This window comes from Schistocerca americana, chromosome 3, assembly GCF_021461395.2.
Source record: "Schistocerca americana isolate TAMUIC-IGC-003095 chromosome 3, iqSchAmer2.1, whole genome shotgun sequence".
Classification (NCBI taxonomy): Eukaryota; Metazoa; Arthropoda; class Insecta; order Orthoptera; family Acrididae; genus Schistocerca; species Schistocerca americana.
The window spans coordinates 880,760,903-880,786,107 of NC_060121.1; the positions used below are offsets into that span (position 1 = coordinate 880,760,903).

Below are 25,205 nucleotides of genomic sequence, written 5' to 3' on the forward strand. Positions count from 1 at the left end.
TAAATGAAACTTTATAGCTCCCTTAACTTGCCGACAGATAGTGCTTAGCTCTGCCTTTTGTCGTTGCAGAGTTTTAAATTCCTAAAGTTGTGGTACTCTTTTTGAATCACCCTGTATTATCAATAACTGATTATTTTAATTATTATTTTTGTTATGAAAGAATGTTTGTTCACTTACGTTTACTCCAGTGTAAACCAAGGTTAATATTTCAATCATTTTCTTTGTTAGCCAATATTTTGTAATAATTCAAACAAGTTTATTTTGATAATTATTTTGTGGGATAATTCTACCATACTAAAATGGATTTAATCCATTACTGACTTTCAAAATGCCACTGTAGCACAACACTATAAAGATCAATTTTATCTACAATGCAGTTTAGACATGATGCTGAAAGTGAATTTTTTCATATGGTAACTCACCCATGCTTAGGTGGAATAACTTGTTCTGCAGGACTTTTACTATTTTGAGCAGGTAAGTGATGACAGTCATCTATGTCTGGCTTGAGCACTCTGGCAAGGTCTTGATGGCCTGTTTCTACTAGCACATTACATAATTTATTAAATGCTGTTGGTCCTCTTCGTGTTACATCTAGATACATGTCTCTCTTCAGAACACTGGGTTCTTTGTTCAACTGGAAAAAAGAGAAAATATCACTGTGCTGATTGTTATTTTCAGAACATATAGCACACAGTCTGAAATAAAACTGAAAGATGTGGTGCATAATCAGGAGTCACATCAGGTGACAATAATGTCCACAGTCACAGAAGATCAAACAGCAACTCTGTAGTTTGTTTAAGAACAGGTCAGGTAAATTGGTTAATTCCATCTTACTAGGCATTACCACTTTACAAGATAATATAAGAGATAAAATAATAACAGATACCTTCACAGATATGTTATTTCTTGATGACTTTCTGACTAATAAAACCCAGTGCATTGTACTGGACAGGAGGTGTTCACCAGAAACAATTCTGATATGAACAAACAGGATTATAATAAGTTGATAACGCTCACAGAAAAGTGTAATGAGGCACTCAGAGGACATGCATAGGAATCTTTGGAAAGAAGGTGGTGGTGATCTTGTGAAAGCTTGTTGTGTAAATTTTAGTTAATGCTATTAGAGAAAAACCATGCAAAAATACTGCTGACACTATCGTATTTCTCATGGAGAGATTATGAACAGACAGACAGACATAAAGACCGCAGTTTTCCTTAATTCAAAATGTAAATGTAAATAGACATAAAATCATTAGTATTCATATGGAGTACCCTCTGCCACAAACTGTACAGTGGCTTGTGAAGTCAATACGTATGTTACAAATTACTTCATCACACTTTAGTTTTATGATTGGCTTATTTGCTACTGAAATAGCTCATATGCTTGGATACAACCCCCCCCCCCCCCCCCCCGCCCCCGCAATGTCTCCTCCTACAACAGAGCAAAGAGAATGATACAAATGCTGTGATGCAAAGAACATTGAATTGTTTAATGAGGGTGTGTAGATCCAACAGCAGTTCCACAATGGTCCGTCCTTGGACAATCCCTCTTCTTTGTGCCACCCACATGTCCATAATATGATAATTCAGTTTGTTATTCTGGATATGTGTGGATAAGGTGATGAAAAAAAAAGCAAAATATGACCATATGGTCTCTATGGTCAATCTATACCAAATTCAAGTCAACCACTTGCACTTTGGTAATATGGCTGAAAAAGGTGATTGGGCTGATTACATTATACTGCTAGGAACACTCTTCACTTCAAAAGTGGTTATGTGCTAAACTATGTAATGTTATATTCTTATTGTGCAAATTGATTTCTTTATACACTACAGAAATCATGAAAGAGTTACCAGATACCTTAAAGTAGATGAAAAAAATTTTTTTTGCTTTAATTTTATGAAAAAGTGCACAGAGTGTTTAGGAACGATATTATTTCTTAGAACTGTCTGTCTTTCTGGTTGATGACAATGGGGGAGGACAAGATACGTTGCCGGTACATTGCCAATGGTGATGAGCTGTAAAGGCAAATTAGGTTTCTTACACATTCAGGTAAACAATAAAAATCAAATTTGGGCATGAGGCAATATGGTTCAAATCATGCTATGTGTCTGTAACACAACTTCCATGTATTCCTCCCCTATCTTCTCAATCATTTCTCTCTCAACTACCCATTCACTGTTTTTGTATATTCTTCTTGGATTTCATCCATTCCCACTGTTTTCACATTTTCTCTCCAACATTTTTCTGTAACAATGTTTGTAACTCACCATAAAAATTATTTACAAACGAAATTTGTTATATATGGAATAAGAGAATACGAAAAAAAAATCTATTTACGTAGAGAAATTGCATCCTTGTCTACAATTACATCATTATTCTTTAAAATAATAGGCCTTTTGCTGTCTCCTTCTATCTCTTGTATGACTGATCAACTGACCTATTTCCTCTGGGTACATAATTTAGCACTCCTCATAGGGGACTGAAATGTTCCATAATTTAACATGCTGAAACCAATTTTGTATACATTATTTTAGAGGTAATATGTTACTGACCCCCCCCCCCCCCCCCCCAACCATGGACCTTGCTGTTGGTGGGGAGGCTTGCATGCCTCGGCGATACAGATGGCCGTACCATAGGTGCAACCACAATGGAGGGGTATCTGTTGAGAGGCCAGACAAACATGTGGTTCCTGAAGAGGGGCAGCAGCCTTTTCAGTAGTTGCAGGGGCAACAGTCTGGATGATTAACTGATCTGGCCTTGTAACACTAACCAAAATGGCCTTGCTGTGCTGGTACTGCAAACGGCTGAAAGCAAAGGGAAACTACAGCCGTAATTTTTCCCGAGGACATGCAGCTTTACTGTATGGCATGGAGAGCTGCATCAAACCAGTCTCAAGACTGAAGACCACAACAACAACAACATGTTATTGACATTATCTTAAGCTCTTTGGCTAAGGTTTAATTGCATTTAAGGCCTAAAACAATATATCCACCAGTTTTACTCAAAAATTTCTTCTTAGTCACTGTTCAGCACTTTTTCTGCGATTTTTTAAATACAAGGTTATTACAAATGATTGAAGCAATTTCATAAATTCACTGTAGCTCCATTCATTGACATATGGTCACGACACACTACAGATACGTAGAAAAACTCATAAAGTTTTGTTCGGATGAAGCTGCACTTCAGGTTTCTGCCGCCAGAGCGCTCGAGAGCGCAGTGAGACAAAATGGCGACAGGAGCCGAGAAAGCGTATGTCGTGCTTGAAATGCACTCACATCAGTCAGTCATAACAGTGCAATGACACTTCAGGACGAAGTTCAACAAAGATACACCAACTGCTAACTCCATCCGGCGATGGTATGCGCAGTTTAAAGTTTCTGGATGCCTCACGGTTTAAAGTTTACGGCCCCTTTTCCTTCTGCGAAAAAAACATTACAGGACACGTGTATCTGGACATGCTGGAAAATTGGCGCATGCCACAACTGGAGACCGACAGCGCCGACTTCATGTTTCAACAGGATGGTGCTCCACCGCACTTCCATCATGATGTTCAACATTTCTTAAACAGGAGATTGGAAAACCGATGGATCGGTCGTGGTGGAGATCATGATCAGCAATTCATGTCATGGCCTCCACGCTCTCCCGACTTAACCCCATGCGATTTCTTTTTGTGGGGTTATGTGAAAGATTCAGTGTTTAAACCTCCTCCATCAAGAAACGTGCCAGAACTGCGAGCTCGCATCAACGATGCTTTCGAACTCATTGATGGGGACATGCTGCGCCGAGTGTGGGAGGAACTTGATTATCGGCTTGATGTCTGCCGAATCACTAAAGGGGCACATATCGAACATTTGTGAATGCCTAAAAAAACTTTTTGAGTTTTCGTATGTGTGTGCAAAGCATTGTGAAAATATCTCAAATAATAAAGTCATTGTAGAGCTGTGAAATCGCTTCAATCATTTGTAATAACCCTGTATTGTTTTTAGCCTATGACAAAAATCAACTGCATAGTTTCAGAACGTAATTTCATAATCTTGTGAATCAATCTTTAATTTTGTCTGCCAGCAAGCCAAGAAAAGAAACTGGAAACCCATGTTGACTAACCTATGAGAACACTTTCCCAAAAAGTGCAATATAGTGACTATGCACTGGTAATCACAGCAGCCACCATTTGAAGCACACGCAGCAATCATATGAGCTACAAGTGACTCAGTGTCAGTTGTTCATAGGCAAGGTCACTGCACAAACTTCAAAAATAAATAAATAAAAATCTCAGAATTGCAGGTATGAGGAGGAAGACGATCTCATAAGAAGCTCCTGACAACTTAACAGGCAGGTAGTTTAACTGTGGTTCTTAAATGTAATAATTTACATATAATATTCATGTAATTAACACACTTTGATATGTTAAGTGTTTTAAAATTCATGATTTATAATGCTCGTTGTTGTTGTTGTTGTGGTCTTCAGACCAGAGACTCGTTTGATGCAGCTCTCCATGCTACTCTATCCTGTGCAAGCTGCTTCATCTCCCAGTACTTACTGCAACCTACATCCTTCTGAATCTGCTTAGTGTATTCATCTCTTGGTCTCCTCTATGATTTTTACCCTCCACACTACCCTCCAATACTAAATTGGTGATCCCTTGATGCCTCAGAATATGCCCTACCAACCGATCCCTTCTTCTAGTCAAGTTGTGCCACAAATTTCTCTTCTCTCCAATTCTATTTAATACCTCCTCATTAGTTATGTGATCTATCCCTCTAATCTTCAGCATTCTTCTGTAGCACCACATTTTGAAAGTTTCTATTCTCTTCTTGTCTAAACTATTTATTGCCCACATTTCACTTCCATACATGGCTACACTCTATACAAATACTTTCAGAAACGACTTCCTGACACTTAAATCTATAATTGATGTTAAAAAATTTCTCTTCTTCAGAAATGCTTTCCTTGCCATTTTCAGTCTACATTTTATATCCTCTCTACTTCGACCATCATCAGTTATTTTGTTCCCCAAATAGCAAAACTCATTTCCTAATCTAATTCCCACAGCATCACCTGATTTAATTCGCCTACATTCCATTATTCTCATTTTGCTTTTGTTGGTGTTCATCTTATAACCTCCTTTGAACACTCTGTCCATTCTGTTCAGCTGCTCTTCCAGGTTTGTTGCTGTCTCTGACAGAATTATAATTTCATCAGCGAACCTCAAAGTTTTTATTTCTTCTCCATGGATTTTAATTCCTACTCTGAATTTTTCTTTCGTTTCCTTTACTGCTTGCTCAATATACAGATTGAGTAACATCGGGGATAGGCTACAACCCTGTCTCACTCCCTTCCCAACCACTGCTTCCCTTTCATGCCCCTCGACTCTTATAACTGCCATCTGGTTTCTGTACCAATTGTGAATAGCCTTTCACTCCCTGTATTTTACCCCTGCCACCTTCAGAATTTGAAGATTAAATTACAATGCTAGGTTAAAAACACAGAATTCCCTGAGATTTTATGAAATTCCCTGAGATTCCCCTGATTTTTCCTAGTAAAATGTAATTTCCTGAGAACTCCAGATTTTCCAGAAAACCACCTCTCTGATATGTCTCCACAGGTATCTGGAGTCATGCTTCCTGCAGTATTGCAATTGAAGGATGTGCACTAGAGTATCACAAATTGGACTTGGCCGTAAGGTCTTCACTTGAATTCTAAATAATAATAATTCTATAAAGTTGAGTGGGATGTGGTGGTGGGGGGGATTATGTGGGCTGAACTATAGGGTTATTGCTCTCATTCTCTCCCAATCTCAATAATGACATCCACTCACATAGTGGCACAATCACATAAAACTGTAAAATACTGTAAGTTTCAACTAGTGTTCTAACACTTCTTTCCTTCTCATCCCATCTGGTAAGTCTCCCTTGGACTGGTGCTCTGGATGACTTTCCTTAACTTTCCCCATTTCCTAAACCTCACCAGTCTTTTTTCTTCATCCCTCTTCCATCCCCTTCAACCTTTCTGCCAGAAGAAGGAGCCACTGACACAGAAGACATGCACATTTCTTTAACCTTTATGTGTGTTTTCTCCTGCCACCATTTGGTGAGTAGATTGTTACATTATATTTTTAAATTAGATTTTCAAGAATTGACTATTTTTGTTGAAATAATTAATTTTTTGTTTGTTTGCAGCTGCATATATGCAGTCCTGGTATACAATGACAATCCCACACCACAATATCATTGCAGATCACTAAAGGAACTGAAACAAAATGTTGCATCCCACTGACAAAGTGGAATGCCATGAAGTAATTTGATTTTGGCTGCAGCAGAAATGTTGCATGTGCCAGGCTAATCCATACAGATAAGGAAGTCATCTGGACTGACCTGTCACAGCACCATTCTTTTTCAAATGACAATTAAAACTTTATGACTATCACTCAAAGGGAGTACTTTTCTCTGAGTGTTCACAGAGAGTGGACGTAAAGTGGAGAATGATCACTGTAACATGCATACAATGTTTTAACTTCGATAAATAAAAAATAATTTATTGTGAAAAATTCATTTGAAAAAAGTTATTTTTTGTAATAGTAATGATTAGTGGGGGGGGGGGGGGGGGGGGGGGGATAGCAGAGTAGGGTTGGAGGTATAGACTGTGCTGCCTGTGGGAGCATGCAGGGCCGTGGTGGGACAGCATGGGGCTAGCAGGTGCAGTGTTGCGAGGCTGCACTTGAGGGGTGGTCCATGCATGCTCTCACAAGGAGCACAGCATCTTCCCCCAAGCCCACCCTGCTATCCCTCCCCTTCCCATCCCATGTCACCTCCCCACCACCAACCACCCCAGTAAACTCCTGCTCAACTCAGATGCAGTCAGACTCCGTGCCTAGAGACAGTGACCACGCGTGGGTGTGCATGCATCCGTCCGTGTGTGTGTGTGTGTGTGTGTGTGTGTGTGTGTGTGAGAGAGAGAGAGAGAGAGAGAGAGAGAGAGACCTAAGTTGTGCTTGTGCGAAAGTGTGTTTTCCGTTTGGGAAGGAGGACTTTGTCTGAAAGCTTCATTTTTTAACAGTCTCTTCCATTGTGCCTGACTGTGACTTAATATCATCCTCTATATGGTGATAGGTGATATTTCATATTGTTACTCAATGCAGGACTTTCCACTGTTTAGTGATCAGTTGATTACATTTCATATTGGGTGAGATGGAATGGAATTTACACAAGGAAGATCATTCTGGATTACCATAAAAATAAAGTAACTTTTGCCATTATTCAGAAATTAACTGTACCTCATTTTACCCAGTCAATTTCTTTTACATGGTATGCTACATATCTGTTATATTTTCTGATTATACATTAATTTTGGTTACTGAGCCATTATCTACAAAACTGGGAAGTCACAATCTGCAGGCGAATTAGCCTCTGTCTTCTTGTCCGAATATAAAACACAGTTGACTACAAAGTGGTCCATTATGATCGGTATCTCACGAGAACCACATACTGGATGGTCTTCTCCAAAAAGAAAGGAAGGAGGAAGATTGGGTTTAATATCCCTTTGATGTTGAGGTCACCAGAGATGGAGCACAAGCTTGGATTGTGTCCAGGACAGAGAAGGAAATCATCTGCACCCCTTCAATGGAATCATCGTGGCATCTGCCTGGAACAACTTAGCAAAATCATGGAAAACCTAAATCTGGATAGCTGGATTCAAGTTTAAACTGCCATTCTCCTAATTGCGAGTCTAGTGTGCTAACCACTGTACCACCTCACTCGGTAGAGGGTCTTCTCAGGGGAGCCACAAGCCATACATTATAAGACCGTGTCCTGTACAAAAATTAATGAAAAGAACTTCACCTTGTATGTGTGGGCAGGACAAGGCATGCCACTCTGCTGAGTGGATGATTTTACTAGCTGCAGTCACCTCCAGCCATTTTTCTTCCCTCTATGTATGACTCTACATCCCAAAGATAAGGTGTTATCAGGTAGAGGGACAACACTATGTGCCTCCCCGGTTGTAAAGTCTGGTAATTCATTTCCCAGAAAGACCATGTTCCCTGGTTCCAGTGAAGTGACACCACCTACCCCAGGCTGTGTTAGTGGAGGAGGAGTCCTCGGTATTCTGGGCCTATTTACCTACTGGGTATGTGATCATAGAGACTGATGGGCACTCTAGGAGACAGAGCAGATGACAAATTATGTCGATCGAATGTCTCCAGCATCCTCAGGATTGTGTGCAGTTCTGCATCATACATAATGAATTCTCCAAGTAAACTGCATGTTCTGGGAGTACCACAGAGCAGCCAACAGAGTCATCCTCTTCAGAGCCTGTGAATACTGCTATCTAACTGCAGCATGAAGTAAGAAATATGACTCAGTGTATAAAACTGTCTGTTACTAATATACAGGAATCTAGTTTCAATTATATAGGGTAAATTTGAATCACTTATGTTGATGTTCATTATTTAACCTGGTGTAGATACGACCCATTTGAACTGTTATGGTAGGCAGCTGCACTTTATTTGGAATGGTGAGATGTTCAGGTAGTAGGGCACTCAGTCTCTGCATACTGTTGTATTTGAGATTCCCTTGTGGCAACAATGGCACTTGAAACCAAAATTTTCTGTGATAGTCATTCCGAATGGTGCCATAATCTGACTTGTGATTTACACTGAGGTGACAAAAGTCATGGCATACTTCCTAATATTGTGTCGGACCTCCTTTCAACCAGCGTAGAGCAGCAACTTGGGAGGAGTAGATTCGTTTAAAATCCTGTCGACTACAAGGCCATTAGAGATGGAACAGAAGCTTGGATTAGGGAAATGGCCAGACACAGGTTTCAACTGTCATCCTCCCAAATGCTACTCCAGTATGCTAACCACTGTACTACCCTGCTCGCTGCAGCAACTCGATGTGGCATCAGCTCAACAAGTCGTTGCAATTCTCCTGCATAAATATTGAGCCATGCTGCCTATATAGCTTTCCATAATGCGAAAGTTTTGCTAGTGCAGGATGTTGTGAATGGACTGACCTCGCAATTATGTCCCATACATGTTCAGTGTGAATCATGTAGGGTGATCTGAGTAGCCAAATCATTCACTCAAACTTCCAGCATGTTCTTCAAACCATTCTCGAACAATTATGGCCCAGCGACATGACATCACTGTTTGGGAACATGATGTTGATGAATGGCTGCAAATGGCCTCCAAGTAGCTGACCATAGCCATTTCCAGTCAATGGTCGGTTAAGTTGGACCGGACAATCCAGTCCATTCCATGCAAATGCACCCACACCATTAAGGAGGTACTACCTGCTACCACATAACCTCACTGACAGCCTGGGTCCATGGCTTCATGCGGTGTGCGTTACACTCATAACCTGCCATCAGCTCTTACCAACTAAAATCGGGACTCATCTGACCAGACCATGGTTCCCCAGCTGTCTAGGGTCCACCTGATACGGTCACAAGTCCACGAAAGGCACTGCAGGCGATGTTGTGCTGCTAGCAATGTGTTATATCAGAATAACACAATAACATCCAAAATACTTAAATGGATTTATTCACAACAGCACTTCGCAATCCATAGCAATTACACAAGTCCAGGACACTCCAATACACATCCGATATAGTTGAGACAGTATCCTAAGTTCCACAGGGTTCCTAGTACGTGAGATCACTAGTCACAAGTATGAGTGAAGGAAGGCGTATGATTGGCTGTATGGTGCTGCTGCACTGGGCTTTATACCATTCCAGTAGTCTGGGAATATGGTATATGGTGGCACCAGGGGGCCGAGTGGAGACTTGCTTCCATCTCACGACACCGGACCTCTAGTAGTCATTTCGAAAAGGACTATGTGGCTGGTCGGCAAATCTACATGCCCAATCCATGTGTGTTATCTTTGCAGCTGCGTGGCTGGCTGCACTTTGCATTTGTTGACGTCCGCTGCTGTCGGCGGGTGGTTGACTGGCAGTGGATACCACACAAAGGCACTCACGTTGGTCATCTGCTGCTGTAGCCCCTTGACACCAAATTTCGCCCTACTGTCCTATCGGGTACATTCATTGTATGACTCACATTATTTTCTGCAGTTATTTTACTCAGTGTTGCTTGTCTGTCAGTACTGACAACTCTATGCAAACACTGCTGCTCTTGGTCATTAAGTGAAGGTCACCAGCCATGGTGTAGTACACGGTGGGACATAATGTCTAAAATGTGGTATTCGCAGCATATTCTGGACATTGTAGATTTCGAAATACCAAATTTCTTAACAAAATTTATTTTTAGTGCTTCAATCTAACCAGTAGAGTCACAGTGCTGGAGTTCAAACTTTCCTGTTAAGCTGAGTTAAAAAGCAGTGCACTAATGACAAATTTAGATACTATCATCACATTTTTCATTGGAATAATACAAATACTGTGTATTTAAAAGCTGAATAAATACAATAAAATAAAATATACCCGATATCTTTCTGCCATCCTTGGACTAAAAACTCCATTTTCAACTAATTTTGAAAGAACATTATTTAGTTCTGTACTTTCCACTAGCAGCACAAGGTTCTTGATAATTGTTTGTCTGTCTCTTTCCTCCATATGGAATTAAGCACCAATAAAACTGCAACAAAACAGATATTAAACATGTCTTATGGTCCTTACAAGTAGGAATAATACCTACCAGTATGTTTTAATGATCAGCAACTTAATTACCCCCCCCTCCCCCCTTTTACATGTGAAATTCGCCAGTGTGATGCATTTCTTCCATTAGTAATCCTACAACAATCCTAGCACATAAAACCAAACGTAGATGTTAATAGTAAGCAGTTCAAACATTCTGCAAATAATGACACAACTTCCAGAAATGTTGGATGCTCTTTTCTCCCCCCAGACAACACCAATCACCTAGGTTCTTTTGTCATGCTTGGCTCATTCGCCATTTGATGGAGAACATCTGTCATGCTTATACTGTTGCAACAAAACTCACTCTTTCATTTCTGTCATTCAACTGCAAATCTCTAACTGGCATTGACATGGTTACTAAAGAAGTTAATTCTGTGCAGAATACCCACAAGGAATAGTACTCTTTTAGATGATTCTCCAGACAGAAGAGATGAATGCAGCTGTGTGACCCTTGCTGTACATGTTGGATATTAATGACTGGGCAGGTAATCTAAATAACAACCTCCAACTTTTTGCAGATGATGCAATCTATAATGAGGTACTGCCAGGAAAAATCTGCGCAAATAATGTAAATGACTGCTAAACATGTAAACTGTGAGCAAAAATGCCTTCTTCCAAAGTAGAAAAAACACACCTTCACACAAGCACAACTAACACATGCATGCACAACTCTCTCTCTCTCTCTCTCTCACACACACACACACACACGCGCACACACACACACACACACACACACACACACACACACACACACACAAGACCACTGTAGTCTTTTTGTTGTGCCTGTTGGTGACACATCATCTCCACAGTATAGTGAGTTGCAGTCTATCATTTTCATATTGAAGTGTAAAACTTTGCAATTAAAAAAAAACATAGTACCCCATAACTACAAATCAATTAAATACAACTGGAATCAGTCAATTCACATGAATACCAACATGTATCAGTTTGTAGAGACTTGAAATGGAATGGTCACACACACTCAGTCATAGGTAAATTAGATGATAGACTTTGATCTGTTGGCAGGATACTGGAAAAATACACTGAGCATCTACATCTACTCTCTGTGAACCACCTGAAGTGCATGGCAAAGAGTATGTTCCACTGTACCAGTTATTAGGGCTTATCCTTATTCCATTCATGTATGGAGCATGGGAAAAGTGATTGTTTTATACCCCAGTGCATGCTATAATTAATCTAATCTTATTCTCAAGATCCCTATGGAAATTATATGTAGTGGGTTGTAGTATATTCCTAGGCTCATCAATTATAGCTGGTTTTTGAAAATTCGTCAGCAGGCTGCTAATCATGTACACTTTGATAACTATCTTCAGCAGTCTTCCAGTTCAGTACCTTCAACACCTCAGTGACACTCTCCTGTGGGACAAACAAACCTGTGACTATTCATGCTGCCCTTTTCTGTATGTGTTCAGTATCCACTGCTTTCCTATTTTGTATAGGTCCTGTACACTGGAACAATATTCTAGGATGGGTCACATGAGTGATTTCTAAGCAATCTCCTTTGTAAACTGATTGCATTTCCCTAGTATTCTAGCAATAAACTGAAGTCTGTTACTTGCTTTATCCATTATTGGGCCTATATGATTGTTCCACTTCAAGTTCCTACTAAGTGTTACACCAAGTATTTGTACGAGGATTCCAACTGCGACTCACTGATGTTATATTCACAGGACACTATGTTTTTTTATTTTTTTGTAAAGTGCACAGTTCTACATTATCAAACATTTAAAGCAAGCTGCCAATCAAACTTCCTAGTGGATTTAAACTGTGTGCCAGACTGAGACTCGAACTCGGGACATTTGCCTTTCTTGGGCTTTCTGGAAGCTACCAATCACTGCACCACTTTGAAATCTTATCAAGGTACGACTGAATACAGAGCGTACTTTATTGCAGAAAGTCTGACGTTATTATTAACATTGTCTACAAGATCATTAAGATACAACACTAGCAGCAAGGGCCCAACACACTTCCCTGGGGTACACCTGAAGTTACTTCTACATCTGTCGATGACTCTCCATCCAAGATAACATGCTGTGTACTCCCTAGCAAGAAATCTTCAATCCAGTGACATATTTCATCTGATATACCATATTATCATACTTTTGATAGTAAGCATAAGTGTGGTACTGTGTCAAATGCTATTTGGAAATTGAGAGATACTGCATCTACCTGACTGCCTCAAACCAGTGTTGTACTGTTTGACATAGTGTACCTCATTATGTTTGAACTCAGAATAATGTTTTAAGACTCTACAGCAAATGGATGTCACAGATAATGGACAGTAGTTTTGTGGATCAGGTTTGCTACCCTTTTTGTAGACAAGTGTGACCTTTGCTTTCTTCCAACTATTGGGCAATTTCTGTTTGAGGGATCTACAATAGATTAAAGTTAACAGGAGGCTAACTCAGTCACAAATTGTGTATATAATCTGATAGGAATGTCAGTGGGCCCAGTGGCTTTATTCAGTTTCAATGATTTCAGCTATTTCTCAACACTATTAACACTAATAGCTATTTCACTTATATTTTCAATGGTATTAGAATTAAGTTGGGGCAATACACTTGGATTTTTCTTTGTAAAGGAACATTTGAAAATGGAGTTAAGCATTTTTGCTTTTGCTTTGCTATTCTCAGTTTCTGTTCCAGTCTTGTCCATGAGTGACTGAACACTAACTTTGGTGTCACTAACAAGCTTTCACATATGATCAGAATTTCTGTGGGTTTTGTGAAAGATCATTTGACAATATTCTGCCATGGTAATCACTGGAGGCTTCACACATTGGTCTTTTGACTGCGAAAAACACGTTTCATGCAGCATCTGTTTAATAGAGCTGCCTTATTCAAATTATACATGAGCTTTATGCTTATTTGTTTGCATAACATTACTTTTGAATTAACAAGTAAGGATATCAGAACAACAAAGATTTCATATTCTCAAATAAAAGGTGTCACCAATTTACAACCAGGTTACATTTGATTAGATTAAATTCAGTTTTCGTTCCATAGACCCAAAAATGAAATGATTTCATGGGTGTGCTTTCCAGCATAACATACAAATCATAGAACATTTGAATATAATACTCACTTCCCTGATCATTTTTCAGGAGATTGTCAAGATATGTGAACACATTACAGTAAACTGGACCTGCTAATATTTACAGAATTAATACACTGTCAGAATAATACTTTCAATAAATTTATCATATGTAAAATACCTAATTTTGACTGTTGTGACCAAGTGCTGCCAAAACTGAAATCTAACAGACACTTTTACTTAAGTTGGTCTAACAGTCCCTGTTAACATATTCATTTTCAGAGTAAAGGAGTTGCCTACCAAAGAGTCTTTCAAGCACTGTTTAAACTGTGCTTTACATGAAATCAAGTTTTTAATGGTGGCTGGCAATTTACTGAAAAAATGTGTTCCTAAATATTGAACCCTTTTCCGGACCACGGTAACAGATTTTATGTCTTTACGTAGATCATTCGTATTCGTAGTATTGATACCATGTATTGAGCTATGTGTTGGGAATAGAGACATATTATTTGCAAGCAATTTCATTAAGGAATAAATATACTGAGAAGCAGTGGTTAGAATACTCAGTTCCTTGACAGGTTTCTACATGATGTTCTTTAACTGACACTACAAATAAGTCTTATTGCACGCTTTTGCACACTAAAAACTTTAGTTTGGTTTGATGAGTTATACAAAAATATGATCTCATAAGACATAACAGAATGAAAGTAAGCAATATATGCAAGTCTTTTTTTGTATTTATATCTCCTACATCTGAAAATGTAAGTATTTAGAAACATATTTCACGAGGGGAAAGACAGCTACTGCCTACAGGAAAATTAAAGAGGCCTTTGGGGAAAATAGAAGCAGATGTATGAGCATCAAGAGCTCAGATCGTAGACCAGTTCTAAGAAAAGAAGGGAAAGCTGAAAGATGGAAGGAGTATATAGAGGGTCTATACCTGAGAAATGAACTTGAAAGCAATATTGTAGAAAGGGAAGTGGACACAGATAAAGGTGAGATGGGAGATACGATACTGCGAGAAGAATTTAACAAAGCTCTGAATGATCTAAGTCGAAACAAGTCCCCGGGAGTAGACAATATTCCGTCAGAACTACTGATAGCCTTGGAAGAGCCAGCCATGACAAAACTCTTCCATCTGGTGTGCAAAATGTTCAAGACAGGCAAAACACTCTCAGACTTCAAGAAGAATGTAGTAATTCCAATTCCAAAGAAAGCAGTTGCTGACAGGCATGGACATTACCGAACAATTAGTTTAATAAGTCATGTTTACAGAATACTAACACAAATTATTTACATAAGATCAGAAAAACTGGTAGTAGCATGCCTCAAGGAAGAGCAATTTGGATTCCAAATGAATGTGGAAAGACACAAGGCAATACTGACCCTACGACTTATCTTACAAGATAGGTTAAGGAAAGGCAAACCTATGTTTATAGCATATGTGGACTTACAGAAAGCTATTGACAATACTGATTGGCTTACTCTTTTTGAAATTCTGGTGGCAGCAGGGGTAAAATACAAGGACTGAAGCACTATTTACAACTCATGCAGAAACCAGGCAGCAGTTTCATGATTAGATGTGTTGATTATGTAATTAGTGAGAGTGTACTGAATTGAATTGGGGAGACAAAGAACTTGTGGCACAGCTTGACCAAAAGATGGGATACATACTGAGACATCAAGGTATCACCAATTTAGTATTGGAGGGAAGTGTGGGTGGTAAAAATCATAGAGAGAGACCAAGAAATGAGTGCTGTAAGTAGATTCAGAAAGATGTAGGTTGTAGCGGTTATTCGAAGATGAAGAGACTCGCATAAGATAATAGTTGCATGGAGAGCTGCATCAAACCAGTCTTTGGACTGAAGTCTGCCCCCATTAGCTGAGTGGTCAGTGCGGTGGAATGCCACACCAAGAGGCCTGGGTTCGATTCCCAGTTGGGGCAGAAGATTTTCTCCACTCAGGGACTGGGTGTTGTGTTGTCCTCATCTTCATTTCATCCCCATCTCTGACGCGCAAGTAGCCCAATGTGGCACTGAATGCAATAAGTACTTGCCCTAGGCAACTGAACTTCCCCGAATGGGGGACTCTGGCCCACAATGCCGTACGCTCATCTCCATCATATGACATCATACACATTGCAAATACAGGCTTGTTTAGGGGCTTCAGCAACTGTTGTATGCCCTTACCAACTGAATTTATCATCAAGTTATAATTCCAGAAATTTAACATTGTCACTCTCTTCCATCTGCCTGTCTTCATATGTTAGACGCATGCTGGAAGGAAATCTCTTACACACTCTGTACTGCATATAGTGGGTCTTTTCAAAGTTTAATGACTGTGAATTAGCATTAAAACGTTTATTAATGTCATAGAAAATTTGATTAGCATCCATTTCTGAATCTGTATTCAACTTGCTATTTATTGCAAAGTTTACATTACCTGCAAACAAAGAACTTAGCATTAGGTAATATAACAGATGATAGGTCTTTAATGAACACAAGATAAAGCAACGGACTGAAAATGGAACCTTGAGGACCCCCCCCCCCCCCCCCTCTCTCCACACACACACACACACACACACACACACACACACACAAAATTAATTCCCAATCAGATGACATATGATTCCTCAGTCCACTGGTATTTCACAATACCTTTTGTCTTCTGTTAGTTACATAAAACTACAACCATTTTGTAGCACTACCAGTAACATAATATTCTAATTTGCTTACAAGAATGCTGTGATTCACACAGTGAAAGGCCTTTGATATGTCGCAAAAAATGCCTGTAGCCTCCAATTTGTTGTCTAATTAATTAAATATATTTTCACTGTATGTGTAAACAGCTTTCTCTATATCTGAACCCTTACTGTTGACTTAAACAGTATATTATTTGCAGTCAGATGCTTAAGTAGACACTTGAAAACAATATTTTCAAATATTTTTGAAAAAGCTGGCAAGAATGAATCTGGTCGACAGTTTGATGATTTCTGTTTATCTAGCTTCTTGTAAAGAGACTAACTTCAGCATATTTTAGCCAGTCTGGAAATGTTCTGCTGATAAGAAATTGATTACACAAATAACTTAAGATAGAACCCAACTCACGTGAATACTCTTTGATTACCTTCATTGATGTGTTATCATAAACATCAGAATACTTTGCTTTTAAGATTTTATGATTGATGGTACTTCTTTGGGAAAAGTGAGTCATTTCCAGTTTGGCGAAGTTATTTGTAGAGACTGGTCTAATATTCCATTTCACTAGTTTACTGAACCTGATAACCCCAAGCTGTCAGTAACAAAAACAAAGTACTGGTTAAGAGGTTTGCAATACTACATCCACTCCTTACCAATGTCTCATTTATTTTTTGAGCTATCTGTTCCTCTTCCTTTCTGGCCCCACCTGTCTCTGTCTTCACTATGTTGCATATAGTTTTTAATTCATTGCCTGTAATTGGATTTTCTCAGATTTCTGGATTCCTTGCTTCAATATTTTGCAGTATTCTTTGTAATGCATTACAGTGCCAACACCAGAGCAGCTTCTAGATAGTAGATGGTGTATCCTTTTTTTGACGAAATCCATGCAATGTAAATTGTCTCTGGGTGAATAAACTACTACTACTACTACTACTACTACTACACATGACTTTTCCCTCGATTTGTCTACAAAGATATCACCAATAGCAGTCTCAGAACATTTACATACGCTGTTGTGAAGTTCACAATAGGAGTTAAATCGAATGACAGTGTTACTGATTGCAATAATTGTTCACTGAGAGAGCTTTTCAATAAATTCACATTAAAATCACCAGCAACCACCTCCCCCCCCCCCCCTCCCCTCTGCGGAATGGGATGACAGAGTTTTCAGAATTTTTACAAAGAGGTTAAAGTTTCCTGTAGATGCTCTGTATATACTTACTATTATAATGGAATTCTTATAAAATACTACTACTGTTGCTCAAGCTTCTAAGTGGTGCTATGAGTAAAATTTATAAATATCACTATTCTTGAAATTAAAACAGTTTCTGACACATGCGGCAACTCCTCCTTTCTCCATACTTCTCTATAGAAGTAAGAGGCGAACTGACATATGCTCCTTGGACTATGGTACTGGACAGCATCATGAGTACATGAGTACGCACAATCATGGAGATCATGGAGATATTGGAAAATCAGTTTTGGGAGGGGGGGGGGGGGTCAAGCATCAGCATCAAACGAGTAATCTGTAAATATACTACAATTCCCTATGTACTGCTTTCATAGGGACCATAAAGAGAAGATTAATATAATTAAAGCACGCACATAAGCATTCAAGCAATCATTCTTTCCACCCTCCAGAAGCAATTGGAATGGGAAGAGGCACTAAGTGGCACAAATGGGAAGTGCAATCTGCCATGTGCTTCACAGTGACATGAAGAATACAGGTGCAGAGGGTAACTGAACCTACGGATACCGGAAGTCACCTTCACCACATAAAGTAATGGTGTTGTGGCACGACATCATCATCTCATACACAAGCAGTAAGGGGACAGAACACTGACAATACTTTGTTTTGCATCTATAAAATTTTTGTGAAAGTGGGTTGTGGTGACTCAATGGTTAGTGTAGCATGAGGTACACGTAGGCTGAAAGGTGACAATCTGGTTGTAACAGACGAGACCAAATTAATGTGAATACGAAATCTTTGTTTTGGTGACACACTTACTTGTCAATTCAAATGTAATGTTATGCAAACAAGTAAACATAAAGCACATGTATAAATAAAATAAGGCAGAACTAATTAATACTAAGACAAAAATCAGAATGAGTAATTTAAGAAGTAGGGACTTTATGAAGCTAATTATGGAACAAGCAAATACCAGAGTGCACCATGAGCATAGTGAGGTGGTACTGGCAAAGCATATGTAAGGGTATTGATACGTAAGTTAATATTTCAAGGGTTTTTTTTTTTTTTTTTTTTTTTTTTTTTTCTGGTGAAGGCTGTGGCTGAAAGTTTTGTGTGTCTTTTAATTGTGCCTGTTTGTAACTTATAATGTCTTCTTTACAGTAAGCAGCAATCTATCTTTTCCTACAGTGTTGATATGCCTACCTGGAGCTTCTATTGTTTAATCATTCAAAACTGGCATTCAGCTAAGTTTAAGCAGAATTATTATTGTTAGTTAAGTTATTGAGATGATTCTATGTTTGTTGGGGTTGGATTTTTACGTTTGAGCTGCTCATGGGGCTTTGTGTGGTGGCAAACGACGTCCTTTTGGTGCGTTTTAGCCATCACAAGTAGTCTTTCAGAGTCTGCAGCACTTTGCGTTGCACCATGGAGCTCCTCCCTGGTTGAAGTTCCATGGATTTTGTCAACACAGATCTAAGAATGCAGTATGAAGAAAAAGGAGTCTGATGGCAGAAATTTGTCAGACACAGTGTTCTTGTGAAATGGCTAAGCTGTCATCTGAGCTTCAGTTGCAGTCTGGCCAATAAACCAGATTTTGTCTAGAATACATAGCCTATTTCTCATAGTAAAAGTAGTCTTATGGGAAGAAAATCTGGAAAAAGTGGAGGTTCTGTTTGGGACAAGGTAAAAGAAATCATACTTCCAAGATGGTGGAAAACCTCGCACATGATTATTTATTTTGTTACTTATCTGACTTTTGGCCATTCAGCACAACAGCGCAGGACTTGGAAGATGCATTACTGAAATAATCTATACATACACGTAACATATACAGACTGGGATAGGATTAGGTAGTTAAGTGAGTTAGTTAGTTTCATTTTCAGTGAAACACATTGCACGATAAATCATGATGTGGAACGAGTCATTTTACAATCACATCAAAAATTAATTTGTAAATATGGCTAAATGCTGTACATTTATGTTTTTTAAGTTAGTTTATTTTTTTAATACACAGATGTAAGTTAGTAATTCCTATCCACCACCTTTTACACATAACAATAACAGAAATTTTTCTATGGAATAGAAGGAATTGTCAAGGAGAACTGGCCCACTGACCAAGTAGTTCACGATACACACAGCCTAACCATTATATACCTTAGTATTGCTTATTTGCCTGACACACTGAATCAAGATAAAGAGAGCCAAGTGATTTGAAATGGGTTTGCAGCAAGTTACGAAAATGTACAATGAAATCAAATAGCAGAATTAAAAGATGGTGATTGATATTGCTGGCAGAGTTACTTTTACAATTCCAACATATCATTTTTGCAAAGAATTCTAAGAATACTGAGGTTACTGCTACCAGTCACTAAGTAAACTAATGTAAATACATCAGGATATAAAGAGGAATATTTGATACGAGTCCAAAAAAGATGGCTCCAGGCACTATGGGACTTAACATCTGAGGTCATCAGTCCCCTAGACTTGGAACTACTTAAACCTACCTAACCTAAGGACGTCAGACACATCCATGCCTGAGGCAGCATTCGAACCTGTGACCTTAGCAGCAGCGTGGTTCCAGACTGAAGCGCCTAGAACCACTCGGCCACAGCAGGCAGCTGATACAAGTCATCAGCTTTCACTAGTGACATGGAAAACGTGTCAAACACCATAAACAACATGATTACTGTAACATGATATCAGTGGCGATATTCTGAAAGGGCCAAAGCTACAGATTAGTCTGTCACCAAAACCACTTTTTTTTTTTTTTACTTTCACATTCATTGGCTTCGCAAGCTAACGATGAATATATGCATTAAAAAGTGTCATCACAGCAACCATTGATATTACATTTGTGGTCATGTCAACGACTCGTATCGAATACTCCTCTTGACAGTTATCTGCTACACAATGGTTAATCAGTTGGGGTGTACAAAGACGAGTAGTCAGATGGCTTTCATCTGTGAATGGAGAATTCGACTGGACCCAAATATCATCTGCTACACACCATTTTGTAGCTTTCTGTGTACAAATGTTTTAGGTGACATTAGTGTAAATAAAAAAATGGTAGACTTCTCCTTGTACATTAATAGCACACTTTTTTTTATCACTCCGCAGCATAAAATTTTGTAATATGTCTTCTCTACAAAGTCCAGTAGGAAATCCCTGCTGTTGAAATTCATCACCCTATCAACTTTAGAGGATAAAAATACCTACGATAACTGGAGCTAACAGTAGTTAGCTGGCCTATTACAAATAATATTACGGCGGAATACTTCTAGCAACAAGGTTATTTATTAAATTTTCCAATAAGGCCGGAGGAACTTACAATGCGAGAATGAAATTTTGGCTACAAAAGTTAAAATCGTGAAAGACGACAACTTAGTATTAACAGAAAATAGCAGTCTATAATCTGCAGGAAATGGAAATGATGACGTACCAAAATAAATAAAAAATAAAAAAAACAGCTGTTCTCAATTGTTAACACATAACAGTTAGTTCCTTTAGCGCGGTTCGTTGACATCCGACGTGCTGCAACAAGTTCACGTCAATGAGTAAAAGTAAGAAAGATATCTCATGAACCGAACTGTCAATTGCAACTGATAGAAAGACCAACATCCTATTAAATTTTTGTCCTATAACTTACATTGTATGAAATATAATTGGATTGTAGTTTATGTAGCTGAATATTATATTAAATAACTGGCATATAACTAATTTTGTGGGGAAAACAATTGCTTTGTAGCTTATGTAGAGAAACAGACCAAAGCTATTTTAGTCAACTTTAATTTATTTATCACACTCTCTAGAGTCTCTACATAAGCTCAAAGCTGGACTTCCAAAGTTAATTACTAATGATCACGCATAGTAAGCAAAAGTCTACAGAAATAGTGTTTGTAATTTATGCTTTTGTAGATACTTTTGAAAAAAAGTGAACCTGTTAATTTTGAAGTTATGTTATGAAAACCATTCAACATTCGTTGTTTTGATCATGTGAATTTATTTCGAAATGATTTGTCATGTATCGGCGCTCGCTGTTGAGTCAGAGCAGAAAGATCCTTGTGGTGATCGTCAAGAATATCTTTGGGCATGTGACTTCTTTGAACCTGTGTGTAGAATTATGTACACAGAATGAAAGTTGTTATTTAATGTGAGTAAGTGTGTTGTGTTATTGTTTATTATGTGCTGCGCAGACGGATAACTCATTGTGATTTCAATGAGCACTGCTTATTTAAGCGTCATGAAACAAGTATTCCAGTGATGATAACTTGGTGTTATTTCTTGTTTGGATAATTTCTTATAATATATTGCTGGGTAATTGTACAATTTTAAATCTGCTGTAACAAGTAATGAATTAATTCAAACGCGTAACGTAGCTTTTGCGTTTAACGGATACGTTTTATTTTTGTAGCCTACAGTCTGTTAGTATGAGCTTCAACAAGGGTGGTGATGGAAGGCCGAGAGGGTTTGGATTTTCGGGCTTCCAGCTGAAGCGGGATAAGAGCAATCAGTTGCCACCTCCACCGTCAAGCGCCATCAGTAAACATGGGTATTCTACAATGTCAGCAATCAGCCAAAACGCTCTTGCAGCAAGTTACGGTTTACCAAGAAAAAGATCAAAAACTGAAGAAGAGTGAGTATTCTGATTCCATAACAGTAACGCAATCATCGGAACGCGATAAACAGGAATGAATGGAGAAAATCCAACAACGAATACTTAAATTTACGTTTTTCCAAAAACTGTAATGCAGTGGATATTTTGTAGAGTTTAATTTGGCGACAATTGCTTCACGTGTTACTGTTGTCATAACACATTATACCACACTCACATGTAGACTCGTGTAGAAAGAACAAAATAAGACAAACATTTCAAAATGCCGGTGTTGCTGTTGTAAATAAGCTATAAAAAAAAAAAAGATGTCAAAAAAGTTTTAACTGCAGCCACTAACACACTATCTAGTTGACTGCCCGTTGCTTAATATTTGTTAGGTCTGTATAGGGTTACTGGGTATGTTTTCCATCATTATCGTTTGAAATACCTTAGTTATATTCAGATTTTAATTTTGGAATGTCACTAAACTGTCTAGAGAACAACACAAGCCTTCAGTATAGTCTTTACGGTGTAATGCCATATGTTACATAGACAGCATTTACATGTTTTTGTTTATTTGTTTACGTTGGCTTTTGTGTGTGTGATTTGTTCACAATATATTTAATTTCTGTGAGTTCTGCCTAACATTGTGTTGCATATGTATGATTATATAGGTCTAGTGGAGGTGGAGAGTATTTTGAAAGTCATTATACTGTTGATCAGTAACATAACTGTAGTCCTAGGATATGTTGGATGATTTCAGTTTAGTTGTATCTGTACACTTTCCTGTAAAGTATGTAAATGAAGGAAGTATATGCACTACTTATTGTATGTGTTTCTGGAAATACGGAAGCGTCTGATCCCACCCGTCTGCTTTGACCCATGACGTCACAAATATGGCGGAAACAAAAACAAACACACTCCACAAGAAGCCTAATGACACTAACGGGACAAGCGCGGGAAATGGGGTGTTTTGGGTGGGGGGCAAACTAAATATAAACAAATTTAGACGCCTTGCGTAGCTACAATGTGTAAGTGAAGACAGCCGTGCATGAATACCCACCCACCCCCCCAGGGGTCGTAACCCCTGCAACCCATAGAAGATAAAGACGCTTCAGTAGCTGATTAGTGTTTTTTGCCTTTTAAAAAAAGAAATCTCACGGGATAGAACGAACAGATCAGAAAGATAAATATAATAAACTAAAACAGAAATTCGAGGAAACAGATAATTAAAATAAGTAATAAGTGTTTTTAAATTAAAAAAAAAAAAAAAAAAAAAAAAAAAAATCTCACGAGATAGAACGAACAGACCAGAAAAGTAAATAAAATAAGATAAAACAGAACTGGATACAGCCACACTCAAACCAAACTCCGTGCCGTCTTGACATCACACACAACACCCTTATGTCACGGGTCAAAGCCGACGCGTGGGATCGGACGCTTCTGTCGACCCGTGTTTCTTATATGCTGACTGATTCTGTCTTCTCTCCACTTTATTGCAGAATTAATTACAACATTTTGCCAAGTTTAATTATTGTTTTTTTTTTTTTTATTAAACCTTAGCTCCCATTGTCTTTAGATTAATGTTTGAATTCTCTTTTTTTGGTAACAGAGGCAGTGACTTTCTTTTTTTTTGTGTTTGTTTATTATTGATTGAAGGTATTTTGATGAAGATGATGAACATACTACACCAACATCAACACTGGAGTACATTCCTGCCCCTGGCAGCCCATCTTATCAAGAACCAAAGAATGACAGCTCGGATTCAGATGAAGATCCATTGGATGCATACATGGCAGGCATCGAACAACAAGTACACAGGGAAACAACAAAAATTATGGAGAAAGATGACAAGAAGAAAGGTATTAGAGATGATATTGAGGAAGAAGATGTAGAGGAGTCTTACTACAGGTAAGAACAACTAATTCTTCATTAGAATTTGGAATTTTAGGTAACTGTTATGTCCTCAGATATGGATATTAGGATGAAATTTGCTAGTCATTCATTAGTTGCTGCTACGGACAAGGGTATGACTGCTACAATTAATTTCTCCAGATATCTGGCCTAATGGCGGAATGAGTGAAGTGTCAGCAGTGGGGTTATCTGTGAAATTTTCTTTGTGATGTGGATATCGAAATTTATGTTCAAGTTTTTTTTTTTCGCCCCGCCCCCCCCCCCCCCCCAGGTGGTGCTTGAAGTTCATATTTAGTAGGTTAGTTTATAGTGATGGATATTGTGGAAGGTGTTGTAGTTATTTTGTCTGTTTAGTTTTTAATAGTAGTGGGTTCTGTGGCTTTGTTTTAGCTATATATGTAACTCCAATTTCTGGTACCATATCTAGTAGTTGTGTGGGTTAATGGTATCATGGAAATTTTCTGTACCTGTTTTTTCAGTTTTTCGTTATTGTTGGTATGTTGAATGCTGAGGTTTTCATTTGGTCAATTTTTGTATTAGTATTTGTTTTGGTATGTCTTCGTTATTGGGGTTGTCACATATTTAGTTTGTTCCTTTCAGAAACCCCCATAATTCCCACACTTGTCCCATTAATTTCATGTTATTTCTGCAATTAAATAAATATTTTTCATGTTATTTGTGTATGTTGGTGTATGTAATGAAGACATGGTCCCCATATTGTATTAGCTTTAAGTAGGGGTATTGGTAAATGCGACACTGTCCGATTCCACCCGTCTGCTTTGATGCATGACATTATCAGTATAGCGGAAACGACCATTCTCGACATCTCGAGTATGGAGTCTATGGTGTTACTACATAAACAGGACAACAAACATGAAAATACATATAAATACGATAGAAACACCTCCCTCCAAAAATATAATCCAAATAACGGGACAAGTGTGGGAAATTGGGGGATTTTGGGTGGGGAAAAACTAAATATAAACATATAAAACCATACAAAACGACGTCATAAAAAACAGCGAAAATCAACGCAAAATTCCCGCATTCTGTTACACCCACAAAATCCACAGGAATCGGTTACTCACACTCAACCAT

The 25,205-nt window shown here is 38.4% G+C and overlaps 2 protein-coding genes across 3 annotated transcripts in view; one reads left to right on the forward strand and one right to left on the reverse strand.

Moving 5' to 3' along the window:
- The window catches only part of LOC124607215 (caspase-2), an 83,413-nt gene extending 62,242 nt beyond the window's left edge, over positions 1-21,171 (reverse strand). The window contains exons 1-3 of the mRNA XM_047139485.1: positions 21,042-21,171; positions 10,445-10,598; positions 423-634 (exon numbers count right to left, since the gene is read on the reverse strand). Of these exons, the coding sequence (XP_046995441.1) occupies positions 423-634; positions 10,445-10,576 (344 nt within the window). The 5' untranslated portion in view covers positions 10,577-10,598; positions 21,042-21,171. The remainder of the gene's footprint in view (positions 1-422; positions 635-10,444; positions 10,599-21,041) is intronic.
- Positions 21,172-21,695: 524 nt separating this feature from the next.
- The window catches only part of LOC124606698 (ATP-dependent RNA helicase DDX42), a 76,728-nt gene continuing 73,218 nt past the window's right edge, over positions 21,696-25,205 (forward strand). The window contains exons 1-3 of one of the 2 annotated variants that reach the window (XM_047138724.1): positions 21,696-21,752; positions 22,014-22,235; positions 23,853-24,104. In XM_047138724.1, coding sequence (XP_046994680.1) covers positions 22,030-22,235; positions 23,853-24,104 — 458 coding nt within the window. In that variant the 5' untranslated portion in view covers positions 21,696-21,752; positions 22,014-22,029. Of the gene's footprint in view, positions 21,917-22,013; positions 22,236-23,852; positions 24,105-25,205 lie in introns of both variants that reach the window. The other variant, XM_047138723.1, reaches the window with a different exon arrangement.